This window comes from Heliconius melpomene, chromosome 12, assembly GCF_056956725.1.
Source record: "Heliconius melpomene rosina isolate 202511_hmr_F chromosome 12, ASM5695672v1, whole genome shotgun sequence".
In the NCBI taxonomy this organism is placed as follows: Eukaryota; Metazoa; Arthropoda; class Insecta; order Lepidoptera; family Nymphalidae; genus Heliconius; species Heliconius melpomene.
Window position 1 is genome coordinate 12,474,387 of NC_140400.1, and position 20,009 is coordinate 12,494,395.

At 32.9% G+C, this 20,009-nt stretch overlaps 1 protein-coding gene across 5 annotated transcripts; it reads left to right on the forward strand.

Annotated features, from left to right (window-relative positions):
* The first annotated feature begins 9,056 nt into the window (after window positions 1-9,056).
* Agxt (Alanine-glyoxylate aminotransferase) lies at window positions 9,057-17,118 on the forward strand. 5 transcript variants are annotated; one of them, XM_085195323.1, is made up of 9 exons: window positions 9,057-9,216; window positions 9,508-9,653; window positions 10,540-10,708; window positions 12,253-12,445; window positions 12,782-12,947; window positions 15,422-15,577; window positions 15,770-15,862; window positions 16,250-16,498; window positions 16,794-17,118. In XM_085195323.1, exons 3-9 carry the CDS (start codon window positions 10,550-10,552, stop codon window positions 16,945-16,947), a joined length of 1,170 nt encoding a protein of 389 aa, XP_085051449.1. In that variant the 5' UTR covers window positions 9,057-9,216; window positions 9,508-9,653; window positions 10,540-10,549; the 3' UTR covers window positions 16,948-17,118. The 5 variants fall into 5 exon arrangements, with proteins under 5 accessions (XP_085051449.1, XP_085051450.1, XP_085051453.1 ...); XM_085195324.1 differs by having other exon boundaries at window positions 9,508-9,631; window positions 10,535-10,708; XM_085195326.1 differs by having other exon boundaries at window positions 9,073-9,216; window positions 9,511-9,653.
* The last annotated feature ends 2,891 nt before the right edge of the window (window positions 17,119-20,009 follow it).

Here is a 20,009-nt window from a genome sequence, read left to right on the forward strand (position 1 = left end):
CGCGTGAAGTAAGAAATTAAGTCGTTTTACACATTGCATTTACATTTTAATGTTATAATCCTTGAATCCTGTATCCCGTACAAAGGTAGGCAAGGTAGGCAGAGGGAACCTAGTGTATAGACACTCCGTTCCCCATTGAGTGTTGAGTGGCGAAAGTCAACGTCGCGCTTTACCTCGACACCAGAGGATGAAAATTAAATTTAATAATTTAATATTCATTTTCTCGAGTAGAGGTTGAACTTAGGGTTAGGTTACAGTTAGGTAGTGTGGTAGAACCAACTGCTAGTCAATTAATAAATAAATAGATTCAGTATAATCATATCATAATAAAGACATCAATTCGTAATTTACAACAAAATCCAATATAAATGTAGTAAAAAAAAAACATAAAATTTGGCCATTTCATAAGAAAAAGTAAGCAATTCATATTATTCTATTCCACCAAAATCACTTGAGTACGTCAACAAAATTGCTGAACTTGTTAAAGAGAAGCCTGATATATTGAGCATTCATGGGGCGATCATGGGTAAGGCAATTAAAGCTTATGTGGGTATAAATCATTTTGCTAATTCCCCCTGGGCCTTAGACGACGCAAACGGGAAATTGCAACGTACAATGTAGTAATTTATAAATATGTTGGTTATAGCAAAAATATTAAATTAATTAAACAAATTTGAGGCCAGTCGTGACGCAGTGGCTGACTGTTATGGGTTCAATTCCCACTCGAGGACATTTAATATTTAATATTTTCATTTCTTTACTCAGGTGTTAAGGCAAAGCACGGCGTTGAGGTCTGCCACTCACGCAATAGATCTAGAGTTTGACGAAAAGTGAGGAGCAGAGTGTCTTACCATAAAATTCTCTCTGTCTACCCTGATACAAGCGGGATACAGCGTAAAGCTGAAAAAAAATTGTAAGAAGCACTGGAAGTAACTTGGGCCCTTATTTTATTTTGGCTAGTTGTTATATTCCCTCTACAAATAAGTTGAGCGTAAAGCGTAATAGGCCACTAAGCAAGTTGACAAATAAAATCCACGAGACGCGGATTCACATCCTGTTATTTCCGAATTTTATAGAGAAATCCATGTTTGTTACTTTTTTTACCTCACATACATTGTGAAGACAATTTGTAATGAAGCGTATTGAGAATTCGGTGAACCTAATTGATTTATGCCTATAGACTACTGAAATTTATAGTCGAGGCTTAAAGAAAGAACATTGAAAAACAGAGTGACATGACACTAGAATTTCTTTACCCTTTCGCAATATATTTAAACTAAAGAGAATAAAAACAGAAAATTTAGCTCTTACGGAATTACTTGGAAACTTGAAATTTTCTTAATGAAGACATTTTCCTGAATGTTATTAGAAAAGTAGATACTACAGGTTTCACTTTATAAAGTTCTATATGAAACATCGCACGTATAATCGCATAAGTGTAGATAAAACTTTTACGCTAGTTTGTTAACGAATGTTGTATAAGTTGGTGGCAAGTTACCGAGTAATTTCGGATGAACGCGTCGCCTATAAAGATTTCAGTTTCAGTTTTATGAGTCACTTGTTCTTGTTTTAATTAAATAACTCATAGTTATAAATTTGATGCGGGAACTTAAATTATATTCTAAATGTAGGAAATTTCTGCGAGGGTAATTCGTTTTGTGTTTTTCATAATAATTTTCATACAATATAGTGTAATATTAAGATGTTTTCTTATTTTTTGCATAGAAAAATGAAAGTAAGACTTCTTACATATTGAGCTACCAAAGACATAAATTAATTAAAATAATTAATTAAAAATAATTTAAAAAAATTACCCCAAAAAAAACTTTCACAACAACATCCACAGAACGTGACTTTGTAGAAAAGAATAAAGAAAAAATCACAAGAATACCGATAAATTTTTCATGAATTCTTGGAATGTAAGACAGTAAACTATGAACTCCCACGGGACGCCTCAGTACAGTTCAATTATTTCCCGTGGCGCCGACTCGCGGTGTGCAATTGATTTATTTGTTTTCTTGCATGTACCATTGTATTTACTTTATTTGAGCCAACGAAAAACTGAATTTTCATAAAAGAAATTGAAATTCGGCGTTGAATCCCCCACTGGACTCAATGCGTCCAGAATTCGGCGGAAAGTGGGGAGCGGAGTGTTTAAACACTAGGCTCCCTTTGCCTACCTTGCTACATGGGAGTAAGCTTTTAGCACCTTTCAGTTCATTAGGTTACACGCTAATATTATAACTTTTGGAATATTTCATTTTAAATCCGCACAACGAAAAGTTTCACTGATCCATTGATGACTTCACATTTTTACTATATGAATGTAAGTAATTGAATCTTAACAACTGTTACAGGTTATAATTAAGGAATATCTATTTAAAAAACAATTAGCGCCAAATTACAAAAAGACCTAAGTAGTTTAGGTTATTCTGATGTTGTTTTTGTAACTGCACGCTTCTTTTCGCTTACCAGAGCTGGTGACACCACGGCTTAGGAATGGGGATTGAACACACAACTATCGCATTTACGGTGAAACGCGTTTTCTTATTTCACCTTGCGATGGACATTCAAATATATATTTAATAATAAAGTAATATAATATAATAAAATAAGAAACAGTCACTTTTTATCTTCTATATATATAAAAGGACTTGTCCTCACTGACTGAGGTAAGACGCACGCACAGCCGTAACCGCTGTGCGTAGAAACGTGAAATTTGGACAGATATTTACTTTCGTAATCTGGACATCCACTAAGAAGGGATTTTGAAAAATTTTAACCCTAAAGGGGTGAAATAGGGGTTGAAAGTTTGTACGGAAATAAAATTAAATCGGCCCCATTTTTATAAAATTTTAACTTTAAACTCATAAATATATTTCAATGAACACGTTTCGTGGTTTATTAAAATTCACCCCTAAATAAGCAAGCGAAGCTGCGCGCATCCGCTAGTTAATTAATAAGAATAAGATTCTTAAGAAATCTTCTCTCTGTAAAGTCTTCCTTAGTTTTATCGATCGACCATCTAGGGACAGTCGGCGGTGGTCGCGGAGCTCGCACTGTAGAACGCATTTAAGGAGATTTACTTTGGACATTGACAAATTACCGTCAATCGAGCAGCCCGACACATGGACAGCTGAAAGCAAGTTATAAATTGATTTCTACACATTCTATTACGTGTTGGTCATCCCTTAAATCATGCTTTACAACTTACATGCAATTTCATTGGAAATATCTAAATGCAGGTAAAGATTATGATATAAGAAAAATATTTTTTTATTGTGGGCAATATTTTCACGCTATATCCCGCGTGTATTAGGCAGGTGGAGCCCAGTGCCTTAATACTAGGCTCCCTCTGCCTACGGTGCTACATGCGGGATGCAGCTAGAAGCCCGAAAAAAAGAGAATTAAACCGAATTTAAAATTTAGAACTTTAATTACTAAAATAAGAAAGTAATACAGAAATTTACTAATAATAGAATTAATTTAAAAGAAAACAATAACCAGTCTAGTGCAACTCGAACTTGCCCGTCCAGGGTTTTCCGGGCCTTATAATTGATAGTTTAAATCAGTAATCATTTATATCAACAATTACTTACTACATATAAATATCGATATAAATATTCGATATGAATATCATTCTGATACTTGAAACTGGGAAGAAAAGGAAGAAAATGGGAAGTAAGGAAATGAGAAGTAAGGCTTTTTCCCTTTGAAATATAGAACCCTAAAACAGAGTAAAAGTAATTTATTGCATTAATAATAATTCTCATCAGAATTACGCTATAATTTCCAGCTTTTCTTGTCTTAACTGCACAATTTAAAGTACTTTACTCATGCAGCCGCTTGTTTCTGTCCTGCGGTACGACCCTCATTATGAAAAGACAAATTAATATAGAACTGCTTGCTCTATGTAGTAAAAGTCACAGTTTTGTCGTAGTAATTGTACTGATTTATATGCTCTGGAGAAACGCTGCAGTCTAGAAAATTCAAGAAATAAAATGCTTTTAAAGATAAAATATTGTGTTAGCAGATCGCAAATAGATATACAAATGTTTTTAAGACGTAAATTTGAAGACAAAATTGGATAATCCGTTACAATTTGAAAATATAATTTGTTTTTTCTAACACACGATACAAATTAAGCATTGAACGATGTGGCTAATGTAAGATGGGTAGATCTTGATGAGCTGGCGTAGCCCTAATTGGCCGGGCATGTCAAGATTTGACCAAATTACAATACTAATTATGAATTAGTTTTAATTAACATTATTTACACTATTTTCTATCTTTAGTATTTAGTAAAGAGTAAAAGGAAAGATAAATGTGGACTACAGTCTCGTCGCATGCTGTGCATAATTGCTACGTAATTCGTAGCACTCCAGGCACTCCTGAGTCATGAATAAATTCTATAAATATATTCCAGTAATAAACCACTATGTACATACTTGTATAAATATTAAATATAAATTATCTTAATTACTATATGATCCACAATTGGTTTCCAACAAGTAAATTGAAAACCAATGTTTTGAAATTTAAAATGTAATTAACGTTTCCAATAATATTTGTGTACTCAAAAATACATATAAATATTTAATTTATTTGATTATGCAAAGCATTTTGCGCTTACTTATTACTGACGACTCGAACGCGGCTTCGCCCGCTTAATTTTAACAATAAAATCATTATAGCCAAATTACACAAAATCCTTACGTAAATTGTAGTCTATGTATTCCGTAATTCAATTGTATTTTTTAATGTTTTCGTTACTTCAGAACTTTTGAACCGATTTTGACGATTCTTTGAAAGCTGGTGCTTCTCGTGTGGTCTATTTCTGACAATGTTATCCACGAGAAAGTCGTTTTTTTACTGAAATAGGCTTATGTTTGATTGTATGTCTGATGAGCGTTGATTCGGTTTAGGGTTGTACACACTTAGCTATTAAATATCTATTCGCTCTATTTTTCAAGACCTCCACATTGTTTGTCATAGGAAGATACTTCAGGACTTCAAAATTGCAAACATTTACTACGACAACATTTATTTAAATAGTACGACCGATATTTTTCTGTAATATACATTTGATAAAATTTTATTCAAATTTTTGATAAAATTGTATTCATAGTAAAGTTTTCAGTTGAAATAAACAAATGCGCCAGTTTCTATTTATTGGTGTGAATCGTAATTTATGAATATTTGTGGTGAAAGTTGGCACAAACGCAGAATAGTGGCGACATTATTTGGCACAGAAGTTTTCATCTGCCTAATATATAATGCATTTTTTGAATTATTATGTAAAATAGAGGGGAAGTAAGTAATAATTATTTTTAAATGAAAACTTATGAAAACTTTTAAAATTTTGATAATTTTATTGTTATTAATAAGTGATGATTAAAAAATATTATAAGGTATATATTAAAAGGACCTACGTATTTCAAAATAGCTGGTTGTGCACAATTTTAACCGTGTGGTTTGTTGATAATTAAAAATATTTTTGTTTCCTAGATTTAGTAAATTAAAGCAGAATACTTCACTATTATTATTATTAATTTAGTTTATGCAAGTGTTTTTTTTTATTTCTTTGTAATTTACTTATTCTGTGTAGAAGGGATCATAGACCAGAATATTCTCGAGATAAATGGTCTTAACAAACAGACATCGATATAAAACGGCACCCCTCGGGTTCCGTTTTTTTCCGTTCCTTTTGAGGTACGAAATCCTAAAAACAATTAAGACTAATATACTAACACATAATTATAACGGATAATAATTTTTTTACAGACCAACAAAAACATTTAACGATATTTAGCTATCAATTTTTAATACAAAACGTTTTATTTGTTTACTTTTATTGTTCAACGTTACATAAAATATTGAACATTTAAAATTCCGTAATGTCGACCAAAAATATAATCGGCTCCAAATTTAATTGAAGCTGGCATTTTCTGCAAAAGCTTCGAAATTATCTTTATTTGTTTTCACAATCCGCTGAAATTACACCAGCTTGATACAACCCAGCTGCACAATTAAAACCGTCGCTATGACTATATTTACATAATTATTCAACGAATCTCGTCTCTATTTGTAATATATAGTACTGAGGAATTATATAATAAAATGTAGAACTTGATAGATTATTATTTTATACTAATTTAATTTTAGGATACCTTTAAAGACCCCAGTGGTGACAGTGGTAGCTGCTGTGGTCACAGGAGTAGGACTGACATTACTGACTTTTCTATGTAATTTAAAGATTCAAAAGTGCTTGTACCTAATTAAAAATTGATTTTGATTTTAAATAAAAGCCTTAGTCTCACTAAAATACGCTAAGTGTCTCTGCAATGAGAGGAATATAAAAATAAAAGTATAATATACAAAATATTCAAATTCTGAGGATATTATAAAGTTCAATGAAAGATTCGAATAACTCGGAACGTTTCAAAAGATATAACTCAAAATTAGACTCGCTCCAACTTCAACCATTCCAAATGTTAGACAAAAATATATCATTTTCTCGAATAATATTCATAAGTTCGTTGGATACAAAAGTCCATTGAAATACAAAACTTTGAATTGATTCAATAATAACTGACGTTTATGAAAAGTTTCTATTTCAATATTCTTTTAAATATTTTATTAGTAGACTACTAGTGATGTAATCTGCTATTGTAATAATGACTGTAATATGCTGACTATAAATAAGAAACCAGCCAAAATAATTAAAAATAATTGATTAAATTTGATTTCTTCGCTCTGACAGCTCAACACGACCTCGACAATTCGGCGGTAAGTGGTAAACAGAGTGCCTTGTGCCTTGACACTAGGTTCTCTCTGCCGTAACTGCTGTACGCGGGATACAGCGTGAATTGAATTTCTTTTAATTATTAAATAAAACATAATTATATTCGCTTACGGCAAAATTTTAAAAAATAAAATCTAAAAGGTTTTCCATAAAAAGATACAATATATAAAAGAACATTACATGTGAATATCATCCAATTTTTTAATTTATTCTGTGCCATATCAATTTCCATGTTGTATATTAAGTTTTAAATTATAATGCCTAAATAAACAGCCAGCAGCTGGTACGTTCAGCTGAGCAAGAAGGAGGAGACGTCGACCAAATGAAAATTGCGGAGAGCCACGGACGAAACGAACTGTAAAAATAATGGCGTCCCAGCAAGGCGACTCACATTGCCTAATACTCCACCCCGATTACTATACTCTTATATAATTCCTGTATTTTCTCGAGCAGTAAAATGTTCGCAGTTAGTGCCGTTAGAACGTTTACTGGAATACAAGGTTTTTGATGTATTATTACAGTTTTATACAGTTGTGAATGTAAGGTAATTGCTGTTAAAATTTTTAAATATAATCATTATTTTAAATATAAATATAATTCTCTAGCTATTATATTAAAATGCTTAGTATGCATATGTTTTTGTAATATTTTTTTTCTTATAATTAATGTTAATTAACCCTATAATAAATGAACCTAACCTAAACCTTTTTACGCTGACAGTTTCTATCGTAGTTTTTTATTACTCTACATTGAAATCTAATCTAAATCAATAATATAATACAATACCAATTCAATAAGTACTAGAATTAACAAAGTAATTCAATATATAATAAAATAAACATTCTCCATTAAATAAATGTCCCATACATAAATTTTATTAAATAAACAACATCCATAATCCATATATAACAGCCTTACAAACAAGCACCTATCAAACTATTTCCTCAATGAAAACTCTCCGGAAATTAAAACCAGAGAAAAGTCCTACGGGACATTAACTCGCAGAGAAAGGGGGATTTAATTTAAATTTTGTTTTCAACCTTACATTTTGTTTACGAAAAGATCCTTTAGAAGACATTTTCTGAGGAGGAAACCGAATAAGTTTACTAATTTAAAAGCTTTGTAGCAGTTACGAGGTAATGTTTAATTTTTGATTATCGGTCTTAGAATTAATTAATTATTGTTTATTTATAGTTAAATGATAGGTTTTAACATGTTCATCATTTTTATATATACATACGTATAATTGTAATTTTTGACTAATCTATAACTAGCGACCCAAACGCGACTTCGCCCGCTTCTTTTTTTTTGTTATATTATAGCCTAATTATACAAAATCTCAACATAAATCTAAGTTATTGTAAATTAATTTCTAAATCTATTCAGCAGTTTTTTGAATGAAAGTGTAAAATTTTCACGTTTATAATATTAGCAAGATTACAATCTTTTCTATGTAAAAAAAATACAATGTCTGTTTTTTATTAACTGTTATAATAAAATACAACCTTATTGTAATTTTTTAAATTATTTTCATATCTTTACGTTACTAGAGGCATTTATATAAGCATAATTTAACTAAATACTCAAAAGCATTCCACCTCTCAATGCTTTATGTCTACAGTATCACTTAGAGAGTTAGGACTAATAGAATGTCTCTCTCTCTCTCTCTCTCTCTTTCTATATTTTACAGACGTGCGGATCAAAGTTTTCTTCTTTGTTTATTTTGCAGTTGTCAAGTGCGGAAGCAGCTGAATGCCTACACGAGACAAAAAAAAATAAACATGTACCTTTCATCTTATTTTTACTTTGTGAGTGATATATCCACGTGAATAAGTCAAAAGAGACTGGTACTATATAATATAAAATAATACGTACGTACTGTATCCTGCATATTGCAAGGTAGACAGTAAACTAGTGTTAAAACACTCCGGTCCCCAGTTTCAGTAGAATTTTTGGGGCATTTCGTTTGAAATGGTAGATAACCCAACGCCGCGCTTTGCCTTGATAATAATGAAATTGAAAAATTAATTGATTGATTGAATGAAAATATTAATAAATAATAATTCGTTCCCGCTACTGGAAATCGAACCCACAACTGTCGCGTTTATCAACATTTCTATTAACATACAAATGGTTTAAATAAAATTTATGTCAACAAAATACAAACGGTTTCCGTATTGATTGATATTAAACAAGTGTTTGCTTATACTTAAGCAATGACTGCTATCAGTAACTTTTAACCTTTTACGAGATATCTAATCATTTCTCTATTGCATCCGAGACTATTTACTTGCCAGTGCTTAATAGTACTCTCTACGAGTATGTACGTTGTTTTCTCTTTATATTTTTTGTATATTATTATAATAGTAGGTATCTTCTTGTGAGTTTTGTGTTTATACGTCAAGTATTTGGTATGTATATTTACAACATTTACAATTTAAGATAATTGTAGGTATTCTAAATGTGAAAAATATAGTATTTGACATTTGCCTTGGTTTTTCAATAATAAATAATAAAATCCCATTATTATTAATGAAAAATTCTATGAAAACATAATATTCAAATGTTATTATTACTCTTTTCATAATCCTCATTTACTCCTAACCGCCAACTAGCTATGATAAATGCTTCTAAAACGTAAATTATTTGTATTAAAAAAATATCAATACTAGTTTTACATCATGTGTAAGCTATTTATTTAGCAGTGGACTATCCCTGAGGGTCGTCTGTCTACTTTCTTCTTCGTCTGCTCCGCTGGGACAGCATCCACATCTGCGAACGAAAAGAATCAATTTGTAGAAGCAACATTGAACGAGATCGCGCTCCTTAAGCTACATTCTAACTTACAGTACGTCTCTTATATTAGAAAACATATGTTAAGCAATCAAGGGAGGCAAGTTTATATTTAAATTACTATAAATTTGTTATACGAGTGTGTAATGTGTACTCGCATATGTATGTATCGAAGGAGAAATTTTACACTCATGGTATATTAAGTAATTATTTTCTAGTTAAGATTGGTATTATTTTGGTTAAAGTTATATAAAAAATTCAAAAAATAGATTTTCAATAGTATAGGAAATATTATACACAAACACACAAACGGTACTTAATAGATACATTTAGAGCAATTACTAAGGCCCATTGGCCATTGCCTTAGTTCGTACTCGTAGTCCGCTGTCGCCACAACATTGAAAATTTATAGCTACATTCCCAACAATAAATCGTGTGATTCTAGAATAACCAAATTGTTATACGAAATACTAAATTTTATATCAACAGTTCATTAAGCAATGACATTCGCAATGTTTTTATTTTACGGAAAATAAATACAAAAGTAAAATACTTTTAAGAAAATATATAAAAATTTTAGTGTGGAATAACACTTTATATTGTAAAAAATAAATATTAAGTAGTATTTGGTGAGCCTAGTCGTGGTACACACTGGTTGTGATTTCGATTCTCACGGAAATTAAGAATATAATATTGACATTTCTTCGTTCTAGTGTCGAGGCAAATCACGGCATTGAGTTTCGCTACTCACATGCAAGGACTCCAGAATTCGGCAGAAAGTTGGGATGGGAGTGTTTTAACACTAGACCATCTCTGCCTTGCTTCATGCGGGATACAGCGTGAAACTGATAAAAACAACATACGATATTATCATTACTAATTATATAGGGCTCATCTATAACCGTTATGACCTAAAAATATTTATTTATTATTATTTTAAGTTCAGAGAAGATGCTTGCTTCAAAAATCATAGTACCGGCGCCCAAAATCGAAAACCGAATCTTTCATAAGCCTCTGTTTTGCGGTCCCGGGCCGTGTGACCTGTGGCCGTCGGTAGTTGAGGCACTGACGAGACCAGTGGTGTCGCCAATATGCGATGAATTCTATCTCGTGAGTATTGAATACATTTTCATGAAACAAATATTTCTTTATGATATTCATATAAAATTTATACTGTAATGAAAATAAGAATGTTGCGTGTTATTAAAATGTTTTATTTAAATAATGATAACTCAATTTATATCAATGTTTTTTTTATTTCTCTTGTACAATACGAGGAGGTACTCGTATAATCCACATTTTAAGCTTTGATTGTTGGCATTAGGTATACGTTTTAAAAATTTGAGGAAATGAAATATTTATTATTCGCAACTCAACACGCAAGCCTTCAGAATTCGGCAGAAAGTGGGAGTTCCCACTCTTTCGTGCAGTAGTGTCTTAATGGAAAAAAGTCTTAACACCAAGTTCCCAGGTTCCCTCTTTCTATCCTGCTCTGTGCGAGACAGTGTGTGGCTACATATTGTAAAACACAAAAGTAAACACAATCAGAGCATAAAGCTCTCGTTTAATAAATACTTTTATTACTAAAAACACACTTTCAGTAGATACTTTGGTGGAAAATCAACATTTCTGATGAAACATAGCATACCTTGAAATTAAACAGAATAAAAACGTTATGTTCGTGATAAATTGCTGCATAAAAACTATTTTATTAATAGAGTAAGCGTCCAGTTTAAAATAAATTGAATCAGTTGCATTTACCCAACACTGATTTACGGTCCGCTCGCGCAAATAAAGAATATATTAATATGAGAGGATGTAATTGCAATTCTATGTTGAAATTTGGAACAAATAAAATTAGGTAAATTCTATGTGTGTGCCTTTTCAATTGCAATTTGCTATGACTAACATATGTAATTAAATTTCTCACATATGTATAAACAAGTTTGATTTATAAATGATTGTAAATCACTGAATTAATATAATTGTGATAATTTTTTTTAATCTAAATATTTCATAAATAAAATGCCTTAAAATCAATAATGACAAAAAGATATTACACATTACATTGAAAGGCCGTCGTGGCGAAGGGGTACAAGTGTGTAACGCGACGGTTGTGGGTTCGATCCCCACTCGAGGAAGTGAAATATTTATTTACATTTATATTTCCATTTCTTCGCTCTGGTGTCGAGGCATAGCACGGCGTTGAGTTCTGCCACTCGACACGCAATGCCTCCAGCATTCGGCAGAAAGTGGGGAACGGAGTGTCACCAGGTTTGATTACGTTTTCCTTGAGGATTCCAATCCACTTCCTGCTTCGGTATATGCTCTGGGCCTGGAAGGAGCGTAACTTATCACAGTTCAGCCAGTATTTCTTGGAAAAAGTCTCGAAGACGATTATTAAAAATTTTCTCTGAGCCTAATGCTCAGCTTCATACCAAGAATTTGATGAAGATATCGGTAAACAAATTTCCTTAATTAAATTTCACATTTCGCAGCTTCAGCGCTATCAGCTTCACGCTGTACCCCGCACACAGCAGGGTAGGCAGAGAGAACATAGTGTTAAGACACTCCGTTCTCCATATATATATAAAGTTATAATTAACATTATTATTCCACTTTTTTACATCTTTAAATATTTTCCTTCGCTATAGATCTTGGATGATATACGAGCTGGACTTAAATATTTGTTTCAAACAAAAAGCGACTTGGTATTAGCGATGAGTGGTTCAGGCCACACTGGATTGGAAGCTGTTATCAGTAATCTCGTAGCACCTAAGGAGACGCTATTGATTGCGAGTCGAGGTATCTGGGATGAGAGAGCTTTGAATATTGCTAAGAGATATGGTAAATTTTGATAATTTCTAAAGCATTTATAAATAATTCACATCGTCTAAGTTTTAATATTAATGTTTCATAAATATATAGTAAGTATTAAATATCTTAAGCTGAAAAACCCAAGCAAGTATAATCTGAACTTTATAAACTTTTTTAAAAGGATTTCGATTCGTTATACGTTAATTTTGAAATATATTGTATTATAATGTAACACAAAAATAATATTATATAATTCAACAATTTGTCATATTTTACATAAAATGTAAACAAAACATATAGGAATAAGAGAACCATAAATTACATATTTAATAATACAAACGTTATCAAAACAAATATTGTTTTCAGATATCAATGCAATACAATTTTTCGTTCCTTTCAACGCTACATTCAGCTTGGAGCAAATAGAGATAGAGTTAAAAAAAGTAAGACCGACAGCTTTGTTTATCACACATGGGGATTCTTCAACGGGCACCGTTCAGAATCTGGTAGGCCTTGGAGACTTGTGTCACAAGTAAGGAACACATTGATTTTTCGCTCTATATCTATGTTATTACTGAAATGTTCTTGAAATATTAAATTTTACTTATATTTCTTAGATTAAAATGTTTTGAAGCCAGTTGTAGCGCAGAAGCACAAGTATGTGACTGTATGCGCTATAGGTTGTGGGTTCGATTCCCACTCGAAGAAATGAAATATTTAACATTTTAATTGTCTTGCTCTGGTAGCGTGGCAAAGCGCGGCGTTGAGTTTCGCCACTCAATTTACACGTAATTTAAATGAAATACAAATATTACATGAAATATTATATTGCAGTTAAATTTAATTTGTAATGAGTTTACAACTTTCAACTATACAAATACAAGTCCCTTTAACAGCAATACAGTCTAACTCTTGACCTAATTCTATTAAGTTCACATTTGCATTTCATTTAAATCGCACATAATAAAAAGGTTGTGACACTTTTCAAGGTAAATTTCAGTATTTTAATACACATGAGGTTTTGCAATATCAACATGCCTCTAAAGTGTTTATTTTTAATCTGGAACGCCCATTACTTGAACAAACACGAGCCGGCAACTATAATTGGACGTTTGTAATATAAAGCTTAATACAAGAATAATAAAAGGCAATTTTTAGAGTTCCGTACTTCAAAAAGTAAAAACAAAATCCTTATAAGATCACTTTGTTGGTCGTCTGTCAAGACAGTTTATATCGAGATCACGTGGTGTCCAGCTAAAGTTAATGTTAAATATATTGGTCTATGATTACTTAAAGCACAGAAAAAACTTCTAGGCCACCGCAATCAAAAGATAAGAATATTTATGCATTAATTTTACTGCATTCTTTACGAAAATTGCCGCCTAATCGAATCCTATAGAGTTACGGTACATAGCTTCCGTGGGCCCTCAGTTATAAATTAAGAATAAATCCAAAAAGTGAAAAAATATAGTTATTTTATGAAATACAATAATGACGAACTTATTTTTGCCCTGATACTTCACTCCAAATACTTCCCATTGATCTACAATCCTAAAATTGGTACGGAAGCCTCGGCGAGCAAGTCCGCCTCGCGCTTAACCGTTTTTTATCTGTGCTAAAGTTTCGTTCTCTAACGAATGAGTGACAAGAGTTCTTGTTAGTAAAAAGTGTCACGCTGCTATATGATTTAAGGCTAGTGGAGTCACGGTTCACGCTGGTTTTCACGTTGATATTGTTTGTAAGGCGGCTTTGTTTCTTTGTTATATGAAAAGAGCCAATCTAGAGATAACTGCGCGAATGACGGAATGGAGCTTACTAGTAGTATCTATAATAATAAATGTTTTGCTGTTTTATATGTCGATATTAAACATAATATGTGTTGAAAAATAAAATGTTAGTATTTTTTTAACTTGACGCTGTATCAGCAACAGATTGACAGCAAGGTAGGCAGAGGGAACCTAGTGTTAAGACACTCTGTTTCTCATTTTCCACAGAATGCTGAAGACATTTCTTGTTGATTGGTGGAATTTTAGTCGCCCTTTACCCCCACATCGGGGCGACGAAATGAAAATAGAAGGGGAATCGAGCCCACAACCTATCGTGCTATTATTATTACTAAATAGGATTTTTTTTATTATTTTGAACTTATAGCAGCAACACCGAAAATAATAATAAACTTTAAATAAACGACTGTTTGCGTTGTATCTGCTTCATAAGTTAAATTATGCCATAGAATTTTCAAGAGAACACTTCCACTTCAACTGAGAAGGAGCCAAAGTAGAAAAACTATTTCATCTCTCGAGCCGGAACGAGAAACTGAAACTGAACAATCTAATTATACAAGCCGTCTCTTTCTCTCGTGACTTCATTTTTTCCTTGCTTCTTAGGTCCCAGAACGGTTTTCAGTTGAAAACTGTTTTAATTACATCCTCTCAAGGAGTCCGCAATTAACATGCAGTGGAAACGAGCAAAACTATAGCGAAATTTAACACAAATGTTTACTTTTAAAATAGAAAAACCGCAAACTCGGCTGACATTTTTAATGTACTTGCGACGTACACTGTTCTATATATTCCCAGGTGGATTTAAATCTTAAAAAGATTGAATGCAGAAAGACAGCTACATTTTCACATAAAGCTTCTTAGATATGTATATACATATACCTATGTTTACATAAGTATAAACATGTTTTAATATTTATATGAATGTTATATAAATACGTATGTTTACAAATATTTATTTTTCACAAGCATGCGTCTATAAACGCGATAGGATGGATTCGATTCCCAGTCGAGGAAGTAATATATTTAATATTTTCACAGCATCATGATATATTTCATTTCCTCGCTTTGGTGTTGAGGCAAAGCGCGGGGTTGAGTTCCGCCACTCAACACACAATGCGATTCGGCGGAATATTGGAACGGTGTGTCTTAGCACTAGGTTACCAGCTTCCAACTGCCTAGACTGGTATGTAGGGGATACTAACTTTTAATATTATTTTTACAGGTACGGTGCTCTCCTCCTGGTGGATACCGTAGTATCCATAGCCGGTGTGCCATTTTTCATGGACGAATGGGGCATCGACGCGGTTTACGCTTCAGGGCAGAAGGCACTTAGTGGACCCGCCGGCATTTCTCCGGTTGCATTCAGCGCAAGGGCTGAGTAAGTTACTATATGTTATATGACACAGCTTGATTATGGCAAAAAATCCTCTTAGAAATATGTTTAGTAAAAATGAGTGTTAAGGCACTCAGTTCCTATTAAGAACCTTTCCGTTCCCCACTTTCCACCGAATTCTCAAGAAGAAAAAATTGAAAGAATTTTGTATTAATGAAATAATAATTTTCTTTACAGAAAAAAAATAAACGAACGTACCCACGAACCACCATTTTACTTCGACATCAAATTGTTGGCACAGCAATGGAACTGTTACGGAAACACAAGAGCGTTAGTGTTATCTTATCTTAGAACTTACGTTAGGTTCAGCACTTTTAAGCAGAGCTGTAAAGTATTTTTAGCTTTTCCAGAACTTATTTGAAATTTAGAGCGGTATTGATATAGTATTTGTTTCTTATTACTTCAGTTTTTAGAACCTAGGTATATATTATAAGGTTTCAATATTAATTACAATATATTCAATGTATAATATAATTTTCATTCAGATATGTTAATTCATTCGAAAAACCTAATACAAATTTGCAATTATAATACAAAAATAACTTTTATGTTATATAATAAACAAAATTAATTATACTATAAAAATATTACAATAATATATGCAAATAAAATTATTTCGTAATGTTATCTATATAAAAATATGTTATATTTTAACAGATACCACCACACCATGAGTCCGCCTCTTATCTGGGCTCTACGTCGTTGCTTAGAAGAGATATGCAAAATTACTCTACCAAAATTCTGGGAGCAACACGCCCAAACTACGGCACATTTTCACAAGCGATTGCAGGAATTTGGTTTTAAGTTCCTGGTGCCAAAACCTGAAGACAGATTAGCAACAGTAACAACTATAGTTTTACCGGATGGTTACAATTACATACAATTTGTGAAATATATGAGGGAACGGTAAGGAAAAAATTGTGAATAAATATATATATATGCAAAATCGACTGGTTGTGGGTTCGATTCCCACTCGAGGCAATAAAATATTTGTTATAATTTATATTTCCATATCTTCGCTCTGGTGTCGAGGCAAAGCGCGGCGTTGAGTTCCGCCACTCTATACGCAATGTCCCCAAAATTTGGCGGAAAGTGGGGAACGGAGTGTCTTAACACTAGGTTCCCTCTGCCTACACTGCTGTATGCGCGATACAGCGTGTAGCTGATTACATAATATCTATATTCTACACAACATTTTCAGACACAACATTTTGATATTCGCCGGTCTTGGACCCACAGTTGGCAAAGCACTACGCATTGGAATTATGGGGGTGAACTCGACCATCCAAGTGGCAGACGCTGTAGCTGAAGGAATGAGGGATACTTTAAGGGCTTTAACTAAATCATCTCTATAAATTACATAATAAGAGTAAATATTAATTTTAGAAGAGTTTAATTTAGTTAGTTGGGGTTAGTAAATATAAAAATAATATTATAAAATCAAAAATACCAATTAATATATTATATACTGGATCTTGTATGGAGTTTGTTGAGAATCAATTAGAAATATATATTTTTGTATAAATTCTTTGGTATTTTTAATTTCCTACCTTTGATGTCCCAAAAATCGAATATTCAACATGTTGTTAGCAAGCATCTGATGATAAGAATCTGAAAGAAGATATAAAGATTTTTCTAGAAGATTCCAAATAAGTCAAAAGATTTTTAAAGATTCGGGAGAAAGTGGGGAACGAAGTAACACACTAGGTTCCCTATGCCCTGCTGCATGCGGGATACAGCGTGAAGCTGATTTTTTTCTCATCAATACCGTCTCATACAGACTATAACCAGAAGTGAAAATATGAATTGAAAATAGAAATACACATAAAACCACTTGGAAGTTTGAGTAAATGAAGTCATACTGTAAATGAGTAACCCATAAACCCTGTTACTAATGTAGGTGTCGAAGACCAATAGATTTGCATCTGTCCCTAATGGCCTTGCGGTTCCGGAGCCGTAGCATTGTCTCGTCATAGATTAATGTTGATTAAGTGAATTAATAGATAATTTGAGGCCAGTCCTGGCCCAAGGGCAGAAGCGTGTGACTGGGAAAGTGGAAGGATGTGGGTTTGGTCCCTACTCGAGAACTTCGCTCTGGTTTCGAAGCAAAGCGCGGTGTTGAGTGAAGGCACTCAACACGCAGTGGCTTTAGAATGAGGAAATGCGGAAAGTCATAACTGACGCTAAACAATTGAATTAATAGTGGACTTAATACACAGTCCAGTTATTTAATATATATAATTAAATTATTTCAATAAAATTATCAGAGATATTTAATAAAAAGGCCCAAATGAAATATCCAATTAACAAGATTATCATGGCATAAAAGCACTTAAAACGATACATGGAATAAATTTGATAAACTCGCAGCTACACTTCATTTAAGTGGTGTTATGGCTTTGTAGTTATAGTAAATAAAATATATGCGGTATTTACTATTTACATTGCTTTTTCAAAGTGAAGTTAAAATTTAATTCATCATATTTCATGCCCTGCCCTAGCCTCATCATATCTAATGTTGAATTTACTCCTATAATAATTAGATAAAATCAAATAAATCAGCTTCACGCGGTATCTCGCGTACATCAGGGTAGGCAGAGAGAACCTAATGTGAAAACACTCCGTTCTCCCCTTTATGCCAAAATTCTCGAGTCGTGCAGGAACTCGACGCAGCCGGGCTTTTAGCCTTGGAGTCAGAGTGAGGAAATGAAAATATTACTTCATTCCCCCGAGTGGGGATCGAACCAACAACGATAGCAATACAGTCACACCCTTTAGCCGTTGCGCCTCGATGGCCTCATAATATGGTAAAATTAGTTGTCAAGCTATATTAATAAAATAGATAGCGAATTTTATATTAATGAAAGACATTATCTTTTAAATTCAACAAAATTAGCTTAGTTTGCACTTTGAAACAAATTACGCAACCAATATCGCCGCAAACAAATTCGATTTACCCCAAATACGTTGTAGGAACGCGATTTCTGATTGATTTCCGGCGCATACATTCTCCCGTGTCGTCAGGTGCCTGCGCCCCCCCACTAATAGTTATTCTATTGGGTAAAGATTGACAGATTGCGTGAGTGGAAGCCCCTTCGTGTACACTTGTGAAAGGAAGTATTGTAAAGATTCCATTTTCACAGCAAGTTTTTAAGATTTGTATTGTATAAAAAAGTACAATAATGCTTTCAATGCTTATGTTTTCTTTCATCTTTACCCTATATTATAATAGGGCATAGCTGGGTTTCAAGACGAGGTAAGAGTTTTACTGGTCGGACAGGTTAGAACACGATCGTCTCCCTAAGAAAACTCCTTTGCTAAAAACTGAATGAGTATTAAAAGCAAAATTAAATGTTTTATACTAATATGCACGTATATTTCAGACTACACTCTGCATAGGCAGTTCGCAGTTTAGGCAGAGGGAACTTAGAGTTAAGACACTCTGTTCCTCATTTTCCGCTGAGTTCTGGAGGCATTGTGTGAGTGACGTAGCTCAACGCCGCGTTTAAATTCGACACCAGAGTGAAGAAATTAAAATATTAAATATCTCCCATTTCCTCGACTTCGGATTGGAACTACAACCTGTTCTATTTAAAGTCACTGGTTTGTACGCCTGCACCACGACTGGCCACAACACACATATATACGTAGGTTTATAAAAAAATTTTCGATTAAAAAACTAGCATACCTTTCACAATAACAATAATCATAACAAATATGATTATAATAAGAAACAAAAACCATAATAATTTTTAATGTAGACGCAAGCGTAAAATATAACTGTAAATAACAGTGTAATCTGACACACTCTCGGCGGAATACTTTTTAATTAAATAGAGCATCCCATCTCCGCTGCAAACTCTTTCAAGTAATTCCGCGATGGCTCCGTAACAACCTGAAACCAACTTCTGGAACTACTGCGCTCTTTGCACTTAATAGTTAATCTGTTGCGTGTTACAAAGGGAACAATTTTCAAACTAACAGACTTCAAGTATCACTCAATGAGAATCTTAAATATTTTTGTTTAAATAAGAAAAAACTCGTCAATTCAAAGTCACTCAACACGCATTGCCTCGAAAACTTGCCGGAAGGTGAGAAATCGTGTCTTAACACAGGGTTACCTCTGCCTATCCTGCTATATGCGGGATACAGCGTGAAGCTGAAAATATCGAATTATTTTATTTATATCGAAAGACACGTGGCGCGTGAAAAAGTATGTTTTTTCTATTACTCTATATTTCTTATTCTTGCTACTTTGCTACATTAATCATATGATAATGAGTCTTAATTACATCTGATAGTAATTTATAATTTTATAAATATACTAACAGGCGCGCGCAGCTTCGCCTGCTTATTTGCACCCTCGGGGGTGAATTCATCCTTTTAGGGTTCAAATTTTTCAAAATCCCTTCTTAGT

What these genes read in the sequence shown, in the direction of transcription:
- Agxt (XM_085195323.1), top strand. Translation starts at nt 10,550, where the DNA reads ATGCTTGCTTCAAAAATCATAGTACCGGCGCCCAAAATCGAAAACCGA. An exon ending in GAATATTGCTAAGAGATATG is followed by an intron (nt 12,446 to 12,781) that starts GTAAATTTTGAT and finishes TATTGTTTTCAG; the next exon opens with ATATCAATGCAATACAATTT. An exon ending in GTGAAATATATGAGGGAACG is followed by an intron (nt 16,499 to 16,793) that starts GTAAGGAAAAAA and finishes CAACATTTTCAG; the next exon opens with ACACAACATTTTGATATTCG.